Source organism: Macaca nemestrina, chromosome 2 (genome assembly GCF_043159975.1).
Source record: "Macaca nemestrina isolate mMacNem1 chromosome 2, mMacNem.hap1, whole genome shotgun sequence".
NCBI classification, from domain to species: domain Eukaryota; kingdom Metazoa; phylum Chordata; class Mammalia; order Primates; family Cercopithecidae; genus Macaca; species Macaca nemestrina.
The window spans coordinates 170,177,745-170,194,168 of NC_092126.1; the positions used below are offsets into that span (position 1 = coordinate 170,177,745).

The 16,424-nt window shown below is 39.6% G+C and overlaps 1 protein-coding gene across 7 annotated transcripts in view; it reads right to left on the reverse strand.

Moving 5' to 3' along the window:
- Positions 1-16,424, reverse strand: part of LOC105470385 (SID1 transmembrane family member 1) — an 87,823-nt gene that overhangs the window by 30,910 nt on the left and 40,489 nt on the right. For 6 of the 7 annotated variants that reach the window (XM_011722307.3, XM_071092405.1, XM_011722305.3 and 3 more), the window contains 6 exons: positions 15,407-15,508; positions 14,670-14,753; positions 13,465-13,552; positions 12,194-12,265; positions 11,678-11,771; positions 4,704-4,747 (listed from right to left, as the gene is read on the reverse strand). In XM_011722307.3, coding sequence (XP_011720609.1) covers positions 4,704-4,747; positions 11,678-11,771; positions 12,194-12,265; positions 13,465-13,552; positions 14,670-14,753; positions 15,407-15,508 — 484 coding nt within the window. Of the gene's footprint in view, positions 1-4,703; positions 4,748-11,677; positions 11,772-12,193; positions 12,266-13,464; positions 13,614-14,669; positions 14,754-15,406; positions 15,509-16,424 lie in introns of those variants that run through there. The other variant, XM_024789292.2, reaches the window with a different exon arrangement.

Sequence of the window (16,424 nt, forward strand, 5' to 3'; positions counted from 1 at the left end):
GAGGAAACTTGTTTTGATATGTGTCTCTCTGAGCTTGAGCCCCCTGCATCTGTCTACTTCACTGACATAGAACAGGATATGCTTGCACGCTTGCTTTTTATGTTAAATGCCCTATGTGAGGAGAAAATTTTCATTTCATTTTGAGCATGTTTGCGTCTTTCAGGGACTTCATATTTTTAGTTGCCTTGTCCCATTCTGTCTCTGAAGACTCAGCAGGTTGGAAGCTGAAGACGGAGTCAGAAATGATGGGAACTAGCGGGCATGATTATTTTTTATTTTTATTTTATTTTATTTTTTTTGAGATGGAGTCTCACTCTGTCACCAGGCTGGAGTGCAGTGGCACAATCTCAGCTCACTGCAACCTCTGCTTCCCGGGTTCAGGCGATTCCCCTGCCTCAGCCTCCTGAGTAGCTGGGACTACAGGCACACGCCACCACGTGGGGCTAATATTTTGTATTTTAGTAGAGACGGGGTTTCACCATGTTGGCCAGGATGGTCTCAATCTCCTGACTATAGGCAATCCCCCGGCCTCAGCCTCCCAAAGTGTTGGGATTACAGGTGTGAGCCACCATGCCCGGCCCAAATTTTATTTTTATGCCAGTTTCCTACTTATCCCAACTTAGTGTCACGTTTTGTTTCAATAGTTGAAGAAAAAAATGAAGAAAACCATCATCTTTGCAGATGGATGTAAAAGTAAAATTCCTCTAGAAGAAAAAGTTGAACAAGAAAACTGGAAAAAGAAGAGTAGAGATGTAGGAATAGAATTTGAGACCCCTGGCCACTAAACGGCCTGTGTTCCTTGAGTCCTCCACATTCAACACTCTCCTTGTCTTATCTCCATCAGATCTTGCTCTTGGCTAAGAGGCTGATTCAGTAATAGCTCTATCCAGGGAAGGACTGGGTTGGCCATTTGGTCCTTAAATCTACAACCGATTAGGCTTGTCAAGCTCTTGCATTTGAGAAAGTAACCTCCTCTTCTGTTGTACCCCCAGTTCCTGGTGGCAGCTCAAGGGGTCCCGGAGGCCTGTTGGGGAGGCTTCATTATTTTTCTCAGCTGGTAACTGAATTTCTGTAGAGGCTCTTTAACAATTATGTGAAATGTGAGGTTTCTCTCTGATAAAGCCAGTGGAAGAAATGTTTTTGTAGCACAGAGCCTTTCTTAGATTCTCTAAGATTCTCACAGATGCCCTGTCTTTGGTATTAGGTGATGATTAGACAATGCAGGGTCCAGTCATTCATAGTACAGTAAAAAAGTCCCTGCAAGTCCCCTGGAGCAGCTCTTTGCCAACACTATTTCCATCTCACCCAGGCTCCAGGGTCTAATCTTCATCACACGAAGTATGAAATACATTCTTTTGCTTTTTAGTGTAGTTAGAGCCAACATCGAGATTTTTACATACAGCTTAATTAAATGACTGCAGGCATATCAAAGAAAAACAAATGCAGAGTAGCCCACAGATTTTCTGAGTGCGTCCTTCCTAACTCCAAAAGAGCTGCCACCAATTTGGCAACCTGTAGGGACCTGATTCCATTTCTTCCACTTCAGTTACGTCTAAGGTGAAAGCATTAGGCTAAGTTCCATAGATATCTAGCTCCACAATGATGTGGGGAGACACCATATTAAGTCTAGTGGGATCCTCTTCCCCTTTCAGAAGCTGCTTCTAGCATTTTCTCTGGACATAAGCACCCAAGGCATTTCCTGTAACTCTGAGCTCTATTGAACTTCCTGTGCCCCATGGTCACGCTGATCCTGGCCTTGGGAGAGAAAGACATTTCTGTATCCTTGTTTCTTCCCTGAATGTCTCTCATTAGCTTCCACATATGGTCCTTACTTGCCTCTGTCTCTTGCTCCTGGCTGGTTTCTCGATGCTCTGTTTGGGATGCCTAAAAAAGCCACTGGTTCTTCCCTTGGGCAGAGCTTGTCTTCTGCTCTTGGTTTAAGCGTCTAGGTCCTGACTCACCAGTGGTCATGACATTGGGGGCGATGCCATCATTCCCTGTGGCCTCTCTACATTACAAAGGTTCCTTATTTTCTTCCTATTTCAAAGCCCTTAGCTGGCATCTTATTTAGGTGTCTTCATGTGTTTAGGTCCATGGTTCTCAAACAGGGGGAGGTGGGGAAACAGTTTTGCCCCCAAAAAGACATTTGGCAATGTCTGGAGGCATTTTTCTCCCGAGACATGGTCTTGCTCTGTCACCTAAGTTGGAGTGCAGTGATGTGATTTCAGCTCCCTGCAGCCCCAGCATCCTGGGCTCAAGCGATCCTCTCATGTCAGCCTCCGAAGTAGCTGGAGCACAGGTGCGCACCACCGCGCCCACCTAATTTTGTTTATTTGTTTTTATAGAGACAAAGTCTCACTATGTTGCCCAGGCTGGTCTCGAACTCCTAAGCCCAAACAATCCTCCCACCTCGGCCTCCCCAAATGCTGGGATTACAGGTATGAGCCACTGTGCCAAGCCTGGAGGCATTTTTAGTTGTCCCAAGGAAGGGCAACTCCTAGAATCTAGTGCGTGGAGGTGAAGGATGCTATTAAACATCCTATAAGATACGGAATAGCCCCCAACAACAAATAATTATCTGGCCCATAATGTCAATAATATTGAGTTTGAGAAACTCTGGTCTTAAAGAAGAGGACCTAACCTTAATTCTAAAAGTAGGTTTGTCTGATGTGTAGGTAAATCTGTTCTTTGCAGTGACTGGTTTAACAATAAGTGTATGATTCACTCTAGGCCAATAAAACACAAGAAGTTGCTGAGGGCTTCTGAAAAGGTCCTTCCCTCTGGTGTTGTCAGGTGAAGGTGTGAGCCTTGACCCATCTCACTGCCAGCCCTGGGAGTAAATTGAAGCCAAGGGAATGGCAGGGAAATGGACCAGAGCCACCGGACTCATCAATCCTGAAGTACATATTTTGGCTCAACTTCCAGAGCTAGGAGTCTCTTTCTTGATTAAGCATGTTTGAGGTATTTTTTTTTCTTGTTACTGTTGTTACTTACACCCACATGAATCTTAACGATGCATCTTTACTCTTTCTGCTCACTCATGTGTTTCCGCTTACCGTCAGAAGGGTACCTCCAGCTCTTAGATAATTTTCAGAGCCTCCCTGAACCTGGACAATGATCTGGCTCAAGTCCCAGCTTTGTCCACTTATGCTTCAATGTTCAGCAGACCCTTCTGAATACAGAATTCCTTTAATACATATTATTGTAATAAAATGACTTTACTCATACAATAAAAAATAACAGATTATCCATTCAGAGGCTACCCAATGGGATTCAATCGATTGGATGTAAGCCTAAGTTCAACTAGGCCTAAACTAATCACAAAGCCTGGAGACACTGTAGGAAAAAAGATGAGATCCAGAGAGCAGACAAATTCATTTAAATATTTGATGACTAAAAGGGAGAGGAGCATTTAGAATTTTAAAGCCGTTAGAGCAGGTGTTCTTTTACAGTTTTTTACACTGACAGCTGAATGTTTATAAAACAAAGTGCTTGGGTGGCTGGAAAAACAGACATGCTGACATTAAGGAAGACAAACATTAAAAAAAAAAAAAGAGCAAACTCTCCAGCAAAGGGAGCAATCATCCTGCTGGAGGGGTGTAGCGGGTGAGTTTGACTCTTTCTAAGATTCTGTGACCTCATTTAAGTGTGGAAAACACTAAATATCTGCTATGTATGACTTAAAAACCAAGTTCCACTTCATATTCCTTTTTAACCAAATTCTTGCTCTGTGCCTAATAACTTACGAACACTGAGTTTAGGTTTTTCAAAAATGAGGACATTTAAATTTTCAAGTTTGTTAAAAAGATCAGGTCATTGAATTCCTTTGTTCAAACTCTCAGAGTGGAGGAAAAGGTGTAGTACGATCACTGGAGAGTCAATTACTCTGGATTCCCCCAAGTTATTATACTCTTTATTATACTTGCTAGTGTCAAGGATTTCAGTTTTCTAGACACTTAAAAAAGCCTCCGTTTCAGTTTGGGAAAAGTAAACTCTGTATTAGAGTTGGCACAATACATTCTTACTGTTGTTCACAAATCAGCTTTGGGATATGAACAATTATGTATGAATTAGGTAGGAACAATGATGTCCTCGAAAAGGTGAAACTTTTAAAAAAGATGAATGGCTGACCAAAGGTCTGTGATTACAAGGGACACTCCTAGTAAAGGTTTTTAGTGTGACCTCCACGTCTCAATAATTATCAACTACAGCAACAGTCTCCAACATTTTTGGCTCCAACATTTAGGGACTGGTTTCATGAAAGACAATTTTTCCACAGACGGGGGTGGGAATGGGTTATGGCATTAGATTCTCGTAAGGAGCATGCAACTCAGATCCCTCGCGTGCACGGTTCACAACAGGGTTTGCTCTCCTATGAGAATCGAATGCTGTCACTTATCTGACAGGAGGCAGAGCTCGGGTGGTAATGCTCGCTCGCCTGCCACTTACCTCCTTCTGTGCAGCCCAGCTCCTAACAGGCCACAGACCAGTACCAGTCCACGGCCTAGGGTTTGGGACCCCTTGAACTATAGAATTGGTTTTCACTAGCTCTGCTTTCCAACTGCAGGCTAGATTACTCTGTGGGATAGGAATGAAGGGAGGGTTTGTAAATTGCAAAAGGCAGAGAGGTAAAAGAAGGATGAAATGGGATATTGCCACACTATGCGACACCATTTTGAATTGAAACCAAGCATTGCTCTTACCATCACTGGACCCAAAGCTTCCATCAGTGGATTTTCTGTGAAACCTGCAAACAAACACATACACATGCTCCTAAGACAGCGAAAACCTCAGCATTTTACATTGGTTCCTTATAGATTTTGTTGCAGATTTGTCTACTAGGGTCTCTTCAAAACATGTCTTTGGGGCCAGGCGTGATGGCACACGTCTGTAATCCCAGCACTTTGGGAGGACAAGGCTGGCGGATCACAAAGTCAAGAGTTCGAGACCAGCCTGGCCAATATAGTGAAACCCTGTCTCTACTGAAAATACAAAAATTAGCTGGGTGTGATGGCGGGCACCTGTAGTCTCAGCTACTTGGGAGGCTGAGGCAGGAGAATTGCCTGAACCCAGGAGGCAGAGGTTGCAGTGAGCTGAGATCATGCCACTGCACTGCAGCCTGGGCGACAGAGTGAGATTCTGTCTCAAAAAAAAAAAAAAAAAGAAAAGAAAAGAAAAAAAAAAGAAAAACAAAACAAACAACAACAAAAAACACATGTGTTTAGATATGGAGAAATTGGAACTCTGATACATTGCTGGTGGGAATGTAAAATGGTGCAGTCACTTTGGAAAAGTTTGTCAGTTTCCCAAAACGTTAAACAGAGTTACCATATATCCCAGCACTTTCATTCTCAGTCATATACATCGTTTATTCATTCATCAGTTTTCAGATGTAATTCACATACCATAAAATTCACCCTTTAAAGTGCATAATTTAGTGAGTTTTAATATTAGATTGGTGCAAAAGTAATTGTGATTTTGCTTTCAAAAATAATGGCAAAAAGGCAATTACTTTCACACCAGTCAAATACATTCACAAAGTTGTATAGCTCCCACCACTATTGAATTCTAGAATATTTTCATCATCCCCAGAAGAAATTTCAAACCCATGACCAGTCACTCCCCATCCCCTGGAAAACACTAATCTACTTTCTGTCTCTATAAGTTTGCCTATTTTGGACATTTCATTAAAAATGAATCATATTATATGCAAACTTTTGTGTCTAGTTTCTTTCAGTTAGTATAATGTTTTCAAGGTTCATCCATGCTGTAGTATGTATCAGTACTTCAGTCTTTTTATGGCTGAATAATATTCCATTGTATGGATATACCACCTTTCATTGACATGTTTGCACTTAATGGATATTTTGGTTGTTTTCATATTTTGGCTGTCATGAGTAACACTGTTATGAACATTTGTGTACAAGTTTTTGTGTGGACATATGTTTTCAGTTATCCTGGGTATATAGCTAGGAGTGGAATTGTTGAGCATGAGATAATTCTATGTTTAACTTTTTTTCCAAATTGTTATCGACAGTGGCTGTATAGCAAAAACAGTCTTTCATCTCCAGAGTCTTGCTCTGTCGCCCAGGCTGGAGTGCAGTGGTGTGATCTTGGTTCACTGCAAGCTCTGCCTCCTGGGTTCACCCCATTCTCCTGCCTCAGACTCCCATATGTCTTTCTTTATGTCAGTACCAGAATCCTGATGACTGCAACTTTGTAATAAGTTTGATATCAGAAAGTGCAAATCCTTCAACTTTCTTCTTTTTTTTTCAGGATTGTTTTGGCTTCTGGGTCCCTTTCATTTTCATATGAATTTTAGGATCAGTTTGTCAATTTCTGTGAAAATGCCAGCTGGGACTTTGCAAGGGATTGTGTTGAATTTGTAGTTTAATTTGAGGAGTATTGTCAAGTATATTAGTTTCCTACTGCTGCTGTAACGAACTCACAGACTTAGTGGTTTAAAACAATACAAGTTTATTATCTTACAGTTCTGGGAGTCAGAATATCAAAATGTGCCTTGTATGGCTAAAATAAAGGTGTCAGCAGGCCTCTACTTCTGGAGGCTACAGGGGAGTATTCATTTTCTTGTCTTTCAAGCTTCTAGAGGCAGCCTGCATTTCTTGACTCATGGCCCCTTCCAACCTCTGCTTCCTTTGTCGCATTTCCTTCTTCTGCCTTTGACCTTTTTGTCTCCTTCATAAGAATTCTTGTGATTACCTTAGGTCCACATAGATAATCCAAGATAATCTTCATAACTTTGTCACATCTACCAGTTCTTTTTGCCATGTAAGGTAACATAGTCACAGGTTCTAGAGATTAGACATAGACACCTTCTGGGGACCATTATTCTATCTGCTGCATTATCTTAGCAATATTAAATCTTCCAGTCTATGCACATGGGATGTCTTTTCGTTTGTTTAAATCTCCTTTAATTTATTTCAATGATGTTTTGCAGTTTTCAATGTACAAGTCTTACACTGAATTTGTTAAATTTACTCCAAAATCTTTTATTATTTTGTGTGCTTTTGTAAATGGAATTGTTTTCTTAATTTTATTTTTGGATTGCTCATTGCTAATGTAGAGAAATACAAATGATTTTTTGTATATTGATCTCATGCAATCTTGTTAAACTCGGAGTTTCTTTTTGGAATGATGAAAACATTCTGAATTAGATCATGGGATGGTTATGCAACTATGAATATACTAAAAATCACAAAATTGTGTACTTTAGAAGGGTGAATTTTACGGTCTATGAATTATATCTCAATAAAGTCATTATTAACAAACAAACTATACCATTTGGGAATGTCCATCAAGAATTAAAATGTGAATTATTATCTCCAAATGAAGTTGGAGGGTGTGAGAGGAAAGTTGGGGACCAGAAGTGCCCGTGTTTTGGTACATTCTCTTATTACTTCCAGATGGGAACTCTAGAAGTTGCATATCCTGATTTTGGTATGTTTGGTTGCAGAACTTCTCTTCATAGCTCTTTTGTGCCTAGACATACCAAATTCCTGAATGGCAGGGGGCCTTGGCTTTTGTTCTCAACCTGAGTCACTCTCTCTCCAGATCCTTTCATGGCTGGCTCCTTCTTGCCATTCAGGTCTTGGTTATGAGAGACCTTCCCTGCCAACCAAATCTACTCGAAAGTAGCTTCTCCAATCCAATCGTTCTTTATCATACCAATGTGTTTTTTCCGTCAGTACCTGGAATGATTTTCTTTATTAGTTGCTTACTTGCTTGTATATTTCTTCCCTCTAAAATGTAAGCTCTATCACAGCAGAGATATATACTGTTTCATTCACTATAATATATCTCCAACTTCTAGGGTACAGCTGGCACATAGATGATCACTAAATATTTGTTGAATGAATGACGCATATCTTTAAGGAGAAAAGTTGGTCAGGTGCAGTGGCTCACGCTTGTAATCCCAGCACTGTGGGAGGCCAAGGTGGGTGGATCACCTGAGGTAAAGAATTCAAGAGCAGCCTGACCAATATGGTGAAACTCTGTCTCTACTAAAAACAGAAAAATTAGCCAGGCATGGTGGCACGCGCCTGTAGTCCCAGCTACTCAGGATACTGCGAAAGGAGAAAAATAAAATAAAATAAAATAAAATAAAAAAATAAATTGTAGCATTATTGTGGTAATAGATAACGAATACAAGAATCAAAGGGAAGGATGAGTATTCTGGATTGGGCAGTTTGGATTCAATGTCTGGCAATGTGATTGTGAAGAACAAGTGAGAGAACAAGTATGCAGTGCTTGGTCCAGGACCTGCACATTCATCATGGGGGGCTTCATAAACACATGTTGAATGGACTGAGGCTGGAGGATGGGAAGGGAATAGTGTTTAGTTTCAGGCTAATACAGTATGAAGATGCTTTGGATTCTTACCTCCCTGATGGCAGGGGCCATGTCTCTGACCAATGTTTTTTATCCTGATCTCATAGCATGTACTACAAACCCCACAGGTACTCGTAATAGGGTTTAAGGGACTCATCAAGTAACTGGCATTATCCTGAGATGACTAGCTTCATATGGTTTTACAGAAAACTTTGTTATTTTGCTTAGTTAATGAAGGAAAAGTTCTCCAATTAGAGCATTTTTTTCCCTCAGTCTATTCTTCTATTTAGAATGCCAAATAGTTCTTACATTTCGCATTTCTATTTCCACTTTGTCTATATTTGGAGAAATCTAAGCTGTGCATTTGACTGTAGCAAAATAATCTGTGGCTAGAAGTTTCCATAGAGCCTTATACCACAGCTTAGAAAAACTGCTTGCCTTAGTTGGCTAAATAACAACTTCAGAGTGATTGATAACCAGCTATTAGCTTAACTTGTCTGTTTGTATGTTAACTATGCATACTAGCTAACTGAAAAGGAACACTCCAGTTTTCTAAAATCTAAAACGTCAGGAGTAGAGACAGTCTTCCTATGAGAGGCATAACAGAGGAACTTCTTTCCATGATATTGGAACTCATCCAAGGCAAAATTGGAAGCGTTTTGGACCCTTTTCAACTTAGATCCTTGCTGGGGTGCCAGGCTTTTGGTCTGGCATTCTTGGTCAGCACTGTCATCTCTCATAGGGCTTGACCACTCTAGACCCACTTTGATCAGCCTGCTTCAGGCCTAAGGCTCTGGATCCAGACTGCTTGAGTTCAAATCCTAGCTCCTTCATTTACTGGCTATGAATTCTTGTTACAATTGCTTAATCCCTCTGTGCCTCAATTTCCTTAACTGTCACTTGGTGATAATAATAGTACCCACTGTTGGGGGGCATCAGATGAGATAATCTATTTAGAGCACTTGCCATGAAAGGCAAATGGAACCATGCTTTCTTTCAAATGTATCATACGCTGCTTTCTTTCAGTGAATGGAAGAGTGTGACACTAAAAGGAGTTTGTAAGCAAACATCAAGAAGAAGCTAATTAGAGCACAATGCTTGGCTCACAGCAAGTACCTGCTAAATATTAGTAACTCTGATTTGATAAATTAAGTGAGTTGCTAATCAGCTACTGTATACTTTCCAGGTATAATATTCACCTGTAGCCTGGGGGTTTTGTTTTTAACTTTTATTTGAAAATAATTTCAGATTTATAGAGAAGTTGCAAGAATAAGAACACAGAATACCAATATACCCTTTAAATAGATTCAACCAATTGTTAGCTTATTACCTCATTTGCTTTGATCATTCTCACTCTCTCCATAAAGATGTAATATATATGATATATACGTACCAAGATACACACACACATATATACACACTTTTTTTCCTGGACCATTTGAAAGTAACTTGCATACAACCAAGACCTGAACTTTTATTCCTAAATATTTCAAAAAAATATTCTGTTACATAACCACAATACAGTTATCAAATTCACAAATTTAACATTGATGTGATATTCTTATCTAATCTACTATCTGTATTCCAGTTTTGTCAATTGACTCAATAATATCTTTTATTGTATATTTTTCTGCTAGTATAATGTAAGATCCTCATTGAGATCAGGTATTGTCTTTAGTTGTAACATATCTTTAGTCTCCTTCAATCTGGAATACTTTTATAAATTTTCTTTGTCTTTTATGACACATTTTAATGGAATGTTTATTGTTGGAGGTTGTCTGATTTTTCCACATGATTAGATTCCAAATATGCATTTCTGGAATGGTGCAAAAGTGACATTGTGTCCTTCTCAGAGTGTCACTTCTGGAGGCACAGAATGTCCATCTTCTCCTTGGTGATATTAATTTTGATCACCCTGTCAATATGCTTGACTTCTTACTGTATATCTACTATTTTTTCCACTTTAACTACTAAGCAATTTGTGAGGATACACTTTAAGGCCATGCACACATCTTCATCCTCATCAGATTTCTGCATGTTAGATTTGACATTCATCGATGATTCTTAAGCAAATCTAGTCTTTAACATGATATTTGCAAAATGATGATTTTCCAACTCTGGCACTCCTCCATATTTACCAGCCAGCTTTTGTCATTTTGCTGTAGTCAAGAGTTCTTTCTCCCTTCTACTACCAGTATCTGCTAATGGCTCCTTTACCAAATGGGTAGCTGTTTTCGTAAATTTGTTGAATCGCTGAATGTGTATCCACAGGTGTTTAGGCCCTTCCTTCCTTTATCAACAGGGACTCAGACATTTTTATTTTTTCCAATGGTCTATAATGCATTATTCCTAATAATTTTGGTGTTCAAATTGTCCCAGATTTGGCCAGCAGTCATCTACTGTGTTTGAAGGCAATATCTGAACTCAAAGGTTTCATACAGGTCATCGAGGCAGTTTTTTTTGAGTCAGAGATAGACCCATATTCTTAAGATACGTAGTTGTATCACTGAGGTAGCCATGAAATCTTTCCATGGATGGAGTTCATTTTGCAAATAGTCTCAAAACTCCATGCTGGCTTTGTTTTCTTTACTTGTTCAAGAAGAGAAAGAACATTTGTTTATTGTAAATCTCCTGCCATTCTTTTGTAGCTGTTTCACAGAGAGGGCCACAAAGAACGGAATTCTCAAGGTTCAACCCCGCTGAGAGAGGGAAGGAAAGCCCTGTGTCATTAGGGGCTCCAAACTCTTGGCAAGGGAAATTTCCTTGGTCAAATTACAGCACAATTACCTCCTTTTTCCCCCCAAGGGACATTTTACTGGAAAATCGATGCTACAATAGCAGGAAAACACTTGGTAATGTTGTATCAAAGAACATTACTCCTGCTTTTTGTTGCACCTCAAAATTTATTTTAGGCATTACATTTACTTTTTGATAGAATGTTTAAAGCTGTTTCTAAATCTACATGTTAGGAAAAACTGACCATCTACAGTGAGTATTTTCTGGTCTAAAAAATATACATGTTGCCTTTTTGTTGAGTTTTAACTAACTAGGAAAATAACTGACACTCTACCAGCACCTATTATGTGTGTTATTGATATAAACACTGCAGTTGTACATTTTTTGGGTAAATTATTATCTCATTTTACGGATGAGGAAACTGAAGCACAGGGACTTGAGCAACGTCTCCAAGGTCACGAGGTATCCAAGGTCACACCGCTAGTGGCTGAGGGAGATTTGAAGCCAGTCAATATGGCTGTCAAGTCTGCGCTCCAAGCGTTACACAGAGACAGGCACAGGGGATTAACATTTCTGGAAGTGATTGACCTACCTCAGATAATGAACAAACACAACAAGCAGGCATCCCAAGTAGAAGGACAGGAAGATGAAGACACTGAAAAGACTGGATTTCACATAAACAGATTCTGAAGGGAGAGAAACAACTTTAGTCAGGTCATCCTCTGTAGAAAAGAAGACTCTGTCTGAGACAAGACAGCTTAAAGGGCCGCCCTCCATCATATTGATTCTTAAGTCCTAAGAAATTTTTATTCATAGCAAAACTGCTACTGGAGGTCCCCAGACATCATCCACAGTAGCTACCGTTCACAGTGATGACTTCCCAGTAGAAGCTGGGAAGGGACTGCCTGTCTACAACTTCATGATTGAGGTCCCTTTGTTTTTAGGAGGGATGTGACAAAATGCTCTGATTCCCTTTTCTATTTCTAAGGTAAATAAACTTTACTTTTCTTATGACAATTCTCTCTGGAAGGATGACAGTAATATCAAATGATATGACTGATTTTCCGACACAGGAATCTCTCCGATGCATTCTGGAGCCAACACTGACCTTTAACGGAAGGAACAATGGTCACTTCGAGGTTCTTCTTTCGCTGTAGATTCCAGGTCTGGTTTTCCTTTTCTGGTTTAAAAAAATAAAAAAAGAACAAAACACAATGAATCAGATAATGATTTTTTGGGTCTCTTATCTGAACAATTGTTCAAAAAATGTCCAGAATTAACTCTGATTGCTGAATGTTATTTTAGCAAGAACTGGAGGAATATCTAACTCCCAAACCTTCAAACCATCTGAAATCCCTTTTGGTGAAGGAGGCTAGCATTAGACTCTCAATTTGGCCTTTGCTTGTGTGCATTTTGGTATCACTAACAGATGCAGTGATAGATTGCAGCCTCCCTTCTCCAGTGAAGAGGGGTGGACCCTTCCCCTGATATCCACAGACATGTGAAGAAAACAGCTGTGAAAACAGAAGCTACCTCTTCCTTTGGTTTGTATGTTTCTAGCCAGTACAATTTTTTCCCTCTTATATAGTCATGAAAGGGCTTGTAGTTTACCAAGGAATATTTGACATTGGCAAAATTTTGGAGCCATGTAATTAAGAGGTTAAAGAACATACTAGGAGAAATTTCACCTAAACATTCATACCAAGGAAATGATGTTACAATCAACAGTAAACACACTTTGTGTTGGTCACATGTGGTTAATCACTGGCTAGTGGTCTACGTTTTCAATCATCAGCCTATTCTGCCCTTAAGGTAGCTACTGGGTAGTTAACCATAACTATCTGTACTATGCCTAAGAGCTCCCATACCCCTTATTATTGGGATAAGTTGTTGCAGTTGGCTTTCCTACTATTTTTCAAGGTAAAATTTTTGGCAACTGAGATGGAGAATGCTGAATTTTTCTTGTCCATCATTGTGGAAATGATGACTACTGATAAATGTAAGTAGTTACACGGCTACCGGCTACCACCCCATCTTAGGAAATGTACTTTGATCGCTGTGTAAGATCATTACTTCGTGATAGCAAATATTTGTTGAGTAAAGGGCCAACCGAGTGAACTTATCTTCCATGGTCTGAGGGAATACAATGCTTCAAAAAGATGAAACGCACTAAATGACATTTTGTAGTATCAATAATACCTTTAGATCTGTTACTTTCTATCTTTTGTTTTTTTCTCAAGTATCTCTCAGATGCCTTTCCCAGTCATACTGATGGAACCAACCCTTGCTTAGTGGGAACTAGAGGGAGGTTTCAGCTTCCCTTGCACTCCCTTCCTTCAGGTTTTTCTAAGTAGCCAAGTGTTCCTCACTAGCTCTTACCCTGGATGAAGAAAGATCCTCCACAGGCATAATCTTCAGGCTTTATCACAAATACCACGAAGAACTGCTCGCCTGGAAAATCCTTCTTCTGCATAAGACATAACAACCTTATGATAGGCGGTAAGAAAGAGCTAGAAGGGAGAAAGTCCCTGGGGGTGGGGGCAGAAAGAAAGAGGAAAGAGAAGAAAAATAAAGTTCACCCCTGCCCTCTAACTCCTTGGAAAGGACTTTCACATACCTGTGATCAACTCCAGATTATCCACTCTGAGATAATTGTTATATCCAAGAAATTAAGGTAAATAGATATACATTTCTGATTTCAATCAATTTTGTGCCTATTTGAGTGCTTAGAACTTTAATAAGCACCATACAAATAATATGTGTATAGCCTATGTTTAATAACAAATGCTTACATGTTAAGTTTTTATTTTAGAATCTAATGATAAATAACTTTTCTAAAATTGACACACTCAGCAGTTGAATAAATAATTTAGGTTAGGGAGGCAAAGGACTCAGTTATCATCTTGGCTTTGAGTTACTCTAAGTGTGTTTCTCTATGTGCCCATTTCCTCATCCATGAATGAAGTGCGGTTGACAAGATGAACTTTAAGGTCCATTATAGTTCTACAACCCTGTCTTTAAAAAAAAAAAATCATCCCCAAACTTCTGGTGTCATGTTCAGCCCAGTAAGAAAATGACTTTTTTTTTTTTTTTTTTTTTTAATTTCAGGCATAGACATATATCGTTTTGTTTGTTTGTTTGGTTGGTTTTTGAGACGGAGTTTTGCTCTTGTTGCCCAGGCTGGAGTGGAGTGGTGTGATCTCGGCTCACTGCAACCTCTGCCTCTTGGGTTCAAGTGATTCTCCTGCCTCAGCCTCCTGAGTAGCTGGGATTACAGGGGTGCTCCACCACACCCAGCTAATTTTTGTGTTTTTAGTAGAGACTGGGTTTTGCCATATTGGCCAAGCTGGTCTTGAACTCCTGACCTCAGGTGATCCTCCTGCCTCGGCCAGCCAAAGTGCTGGGATTACAGGCATGAGCCACTGCGCCTGGCCAGACATATTAGTTTTTAAACCAATCAGAAAGGAAGGAGATCCTAGGCACATCATGGAAGGCCATCCCTTTAGGATGCTGGCTCAGTCAGTACACTGACTATCTATTGAGCATTATCATTGGCAACAATGCCCACAGAAACAATGTCTCACCTGTAGTGTGATGGCAGCTTTCTTAGTCATGGACTGATAGACACCATTAAATTCCACATCGTGGTCAAGATCATACACCGGGCACTGCAGCATGCATGAGGAATAAAAAGGAAAGCGTACATAATGTCGTGCAATGTCCTGCCACACATAGGTCCTGTCAGCATCTTTCTGCTTGGATCACAGAGCAGGGGATCCTTATTAACCAGAAACAGGTAAAGTTTCCCCCCTTGAACAGTCATGACATAGTCTTCCTAAGACTTGGGGCCTCGTCCTCTAAAGTCAAAGTCACGTTATATTGAAGAGAACTATAAAACTATTGTCTTAAAGTGTATAACACTTTTTTCAATTTTCATTAACATCTCAGGAGACAGAAAGAACCCACTGTTACAATAAAAATTTAAAAACAGAACAAATGGTAGGGTTCAATTTTAGTTATCTTGTGGAGCCCACAACTTGGTCTTCCTGGTTCTTTGTTACAGTCCTTCCCTGCTTCCTCCCTCCTTTCCTTCTTTGCTTTATTGATTTTGGTGAAGACTTAACTATTCTTTACCTCTCCAAATTAGTGTCTGCAAACACAGTCTGCCCACTCGTACTCATAGATACTGTTCGTATTGTTTAGTAGTTTTGGAAGGGAGATACCCAGTAAGAGGATGGCATGCTTCGCACCCTTCTCTTTCATTTGTTTTGGAATAATATAATGCTCTATAGTAGAAGGTTGGGAAGTTACCAGCACTCACCATGATATTCTGGACTGAGACAACAGAACATGGATAAGCCATTTCAGACACCACTTTAATGACAACTGAGTCCACGTCTTTGGGAAACTTGTATAGAAAATACTGAGAATAAGAAAAAGAAAGACACGATTTATATTTACATGAATGGGATTGTTTCCTCTATTAGGCACAAAATTTATATGTAAATCTCAGTGAATCTCCATTAATGAGTTCAGTTAGCTCTTCATCTCATACATAATGAGCAACTAAATGTGTGCAGGGCTGTGTGCCAGGCATTAAGAATATAGCAGTAAACAAGACAAAACAGCCATTTTATGCAATGTTGCTATTTCTTTTTCTAGGGTAAAAGAAATAGTCATTTATTTTGTTTCCTGTTTAAGAAGCATCCTGCCCCCTTCGAATTAAGGATAAGTGAGACATAACATGTGATAAGATTCACTTCTGTGTGGTCAGTGTGACATGTGAAAACTCCATACTGAAAAGCAGATAAGCCTGTTTTTCAACAATTTTAACCACCTTCCCATAGGCAAGAATTTGCACTAGACTCATCCTCCCCTTTGCCCTTTTGATCAGGAAACTTGTTGCTGGCTGGGATCTACTGAGAACATACAGAGATTCAAAGATCAAGTCCCATGTAGAGTCCCCAGAAATATGTTCACAATTTTGGGCAGGTTGAGGTGTCTTTTAAAAGTATTTTTCAAATAACACCAGATTTAGGAAACATTTTTAATTGAAAGAAGTTGTACTATTTACCCAGGTAGATTATGAGTCCACTGGAAAAATATAACTCTAAGTTGTAAACTTGTTCTTAATGATGAAGAAAGGGGAATTCTGCCAAATAATTATAAACTATGATAACTGGTTGAGAAGCTATATTAAGCCTGTGATTAAGATTTTGAGAAAAGCAACCAAAACAGGCTCCCAAATAAGACTCTAATAAATCTATCATGTACAGAGAGGCAAAACAAGTTAAAACTTAGCTTTGTATTTCAACATCTTTTTTCCTAACCCTATTTTG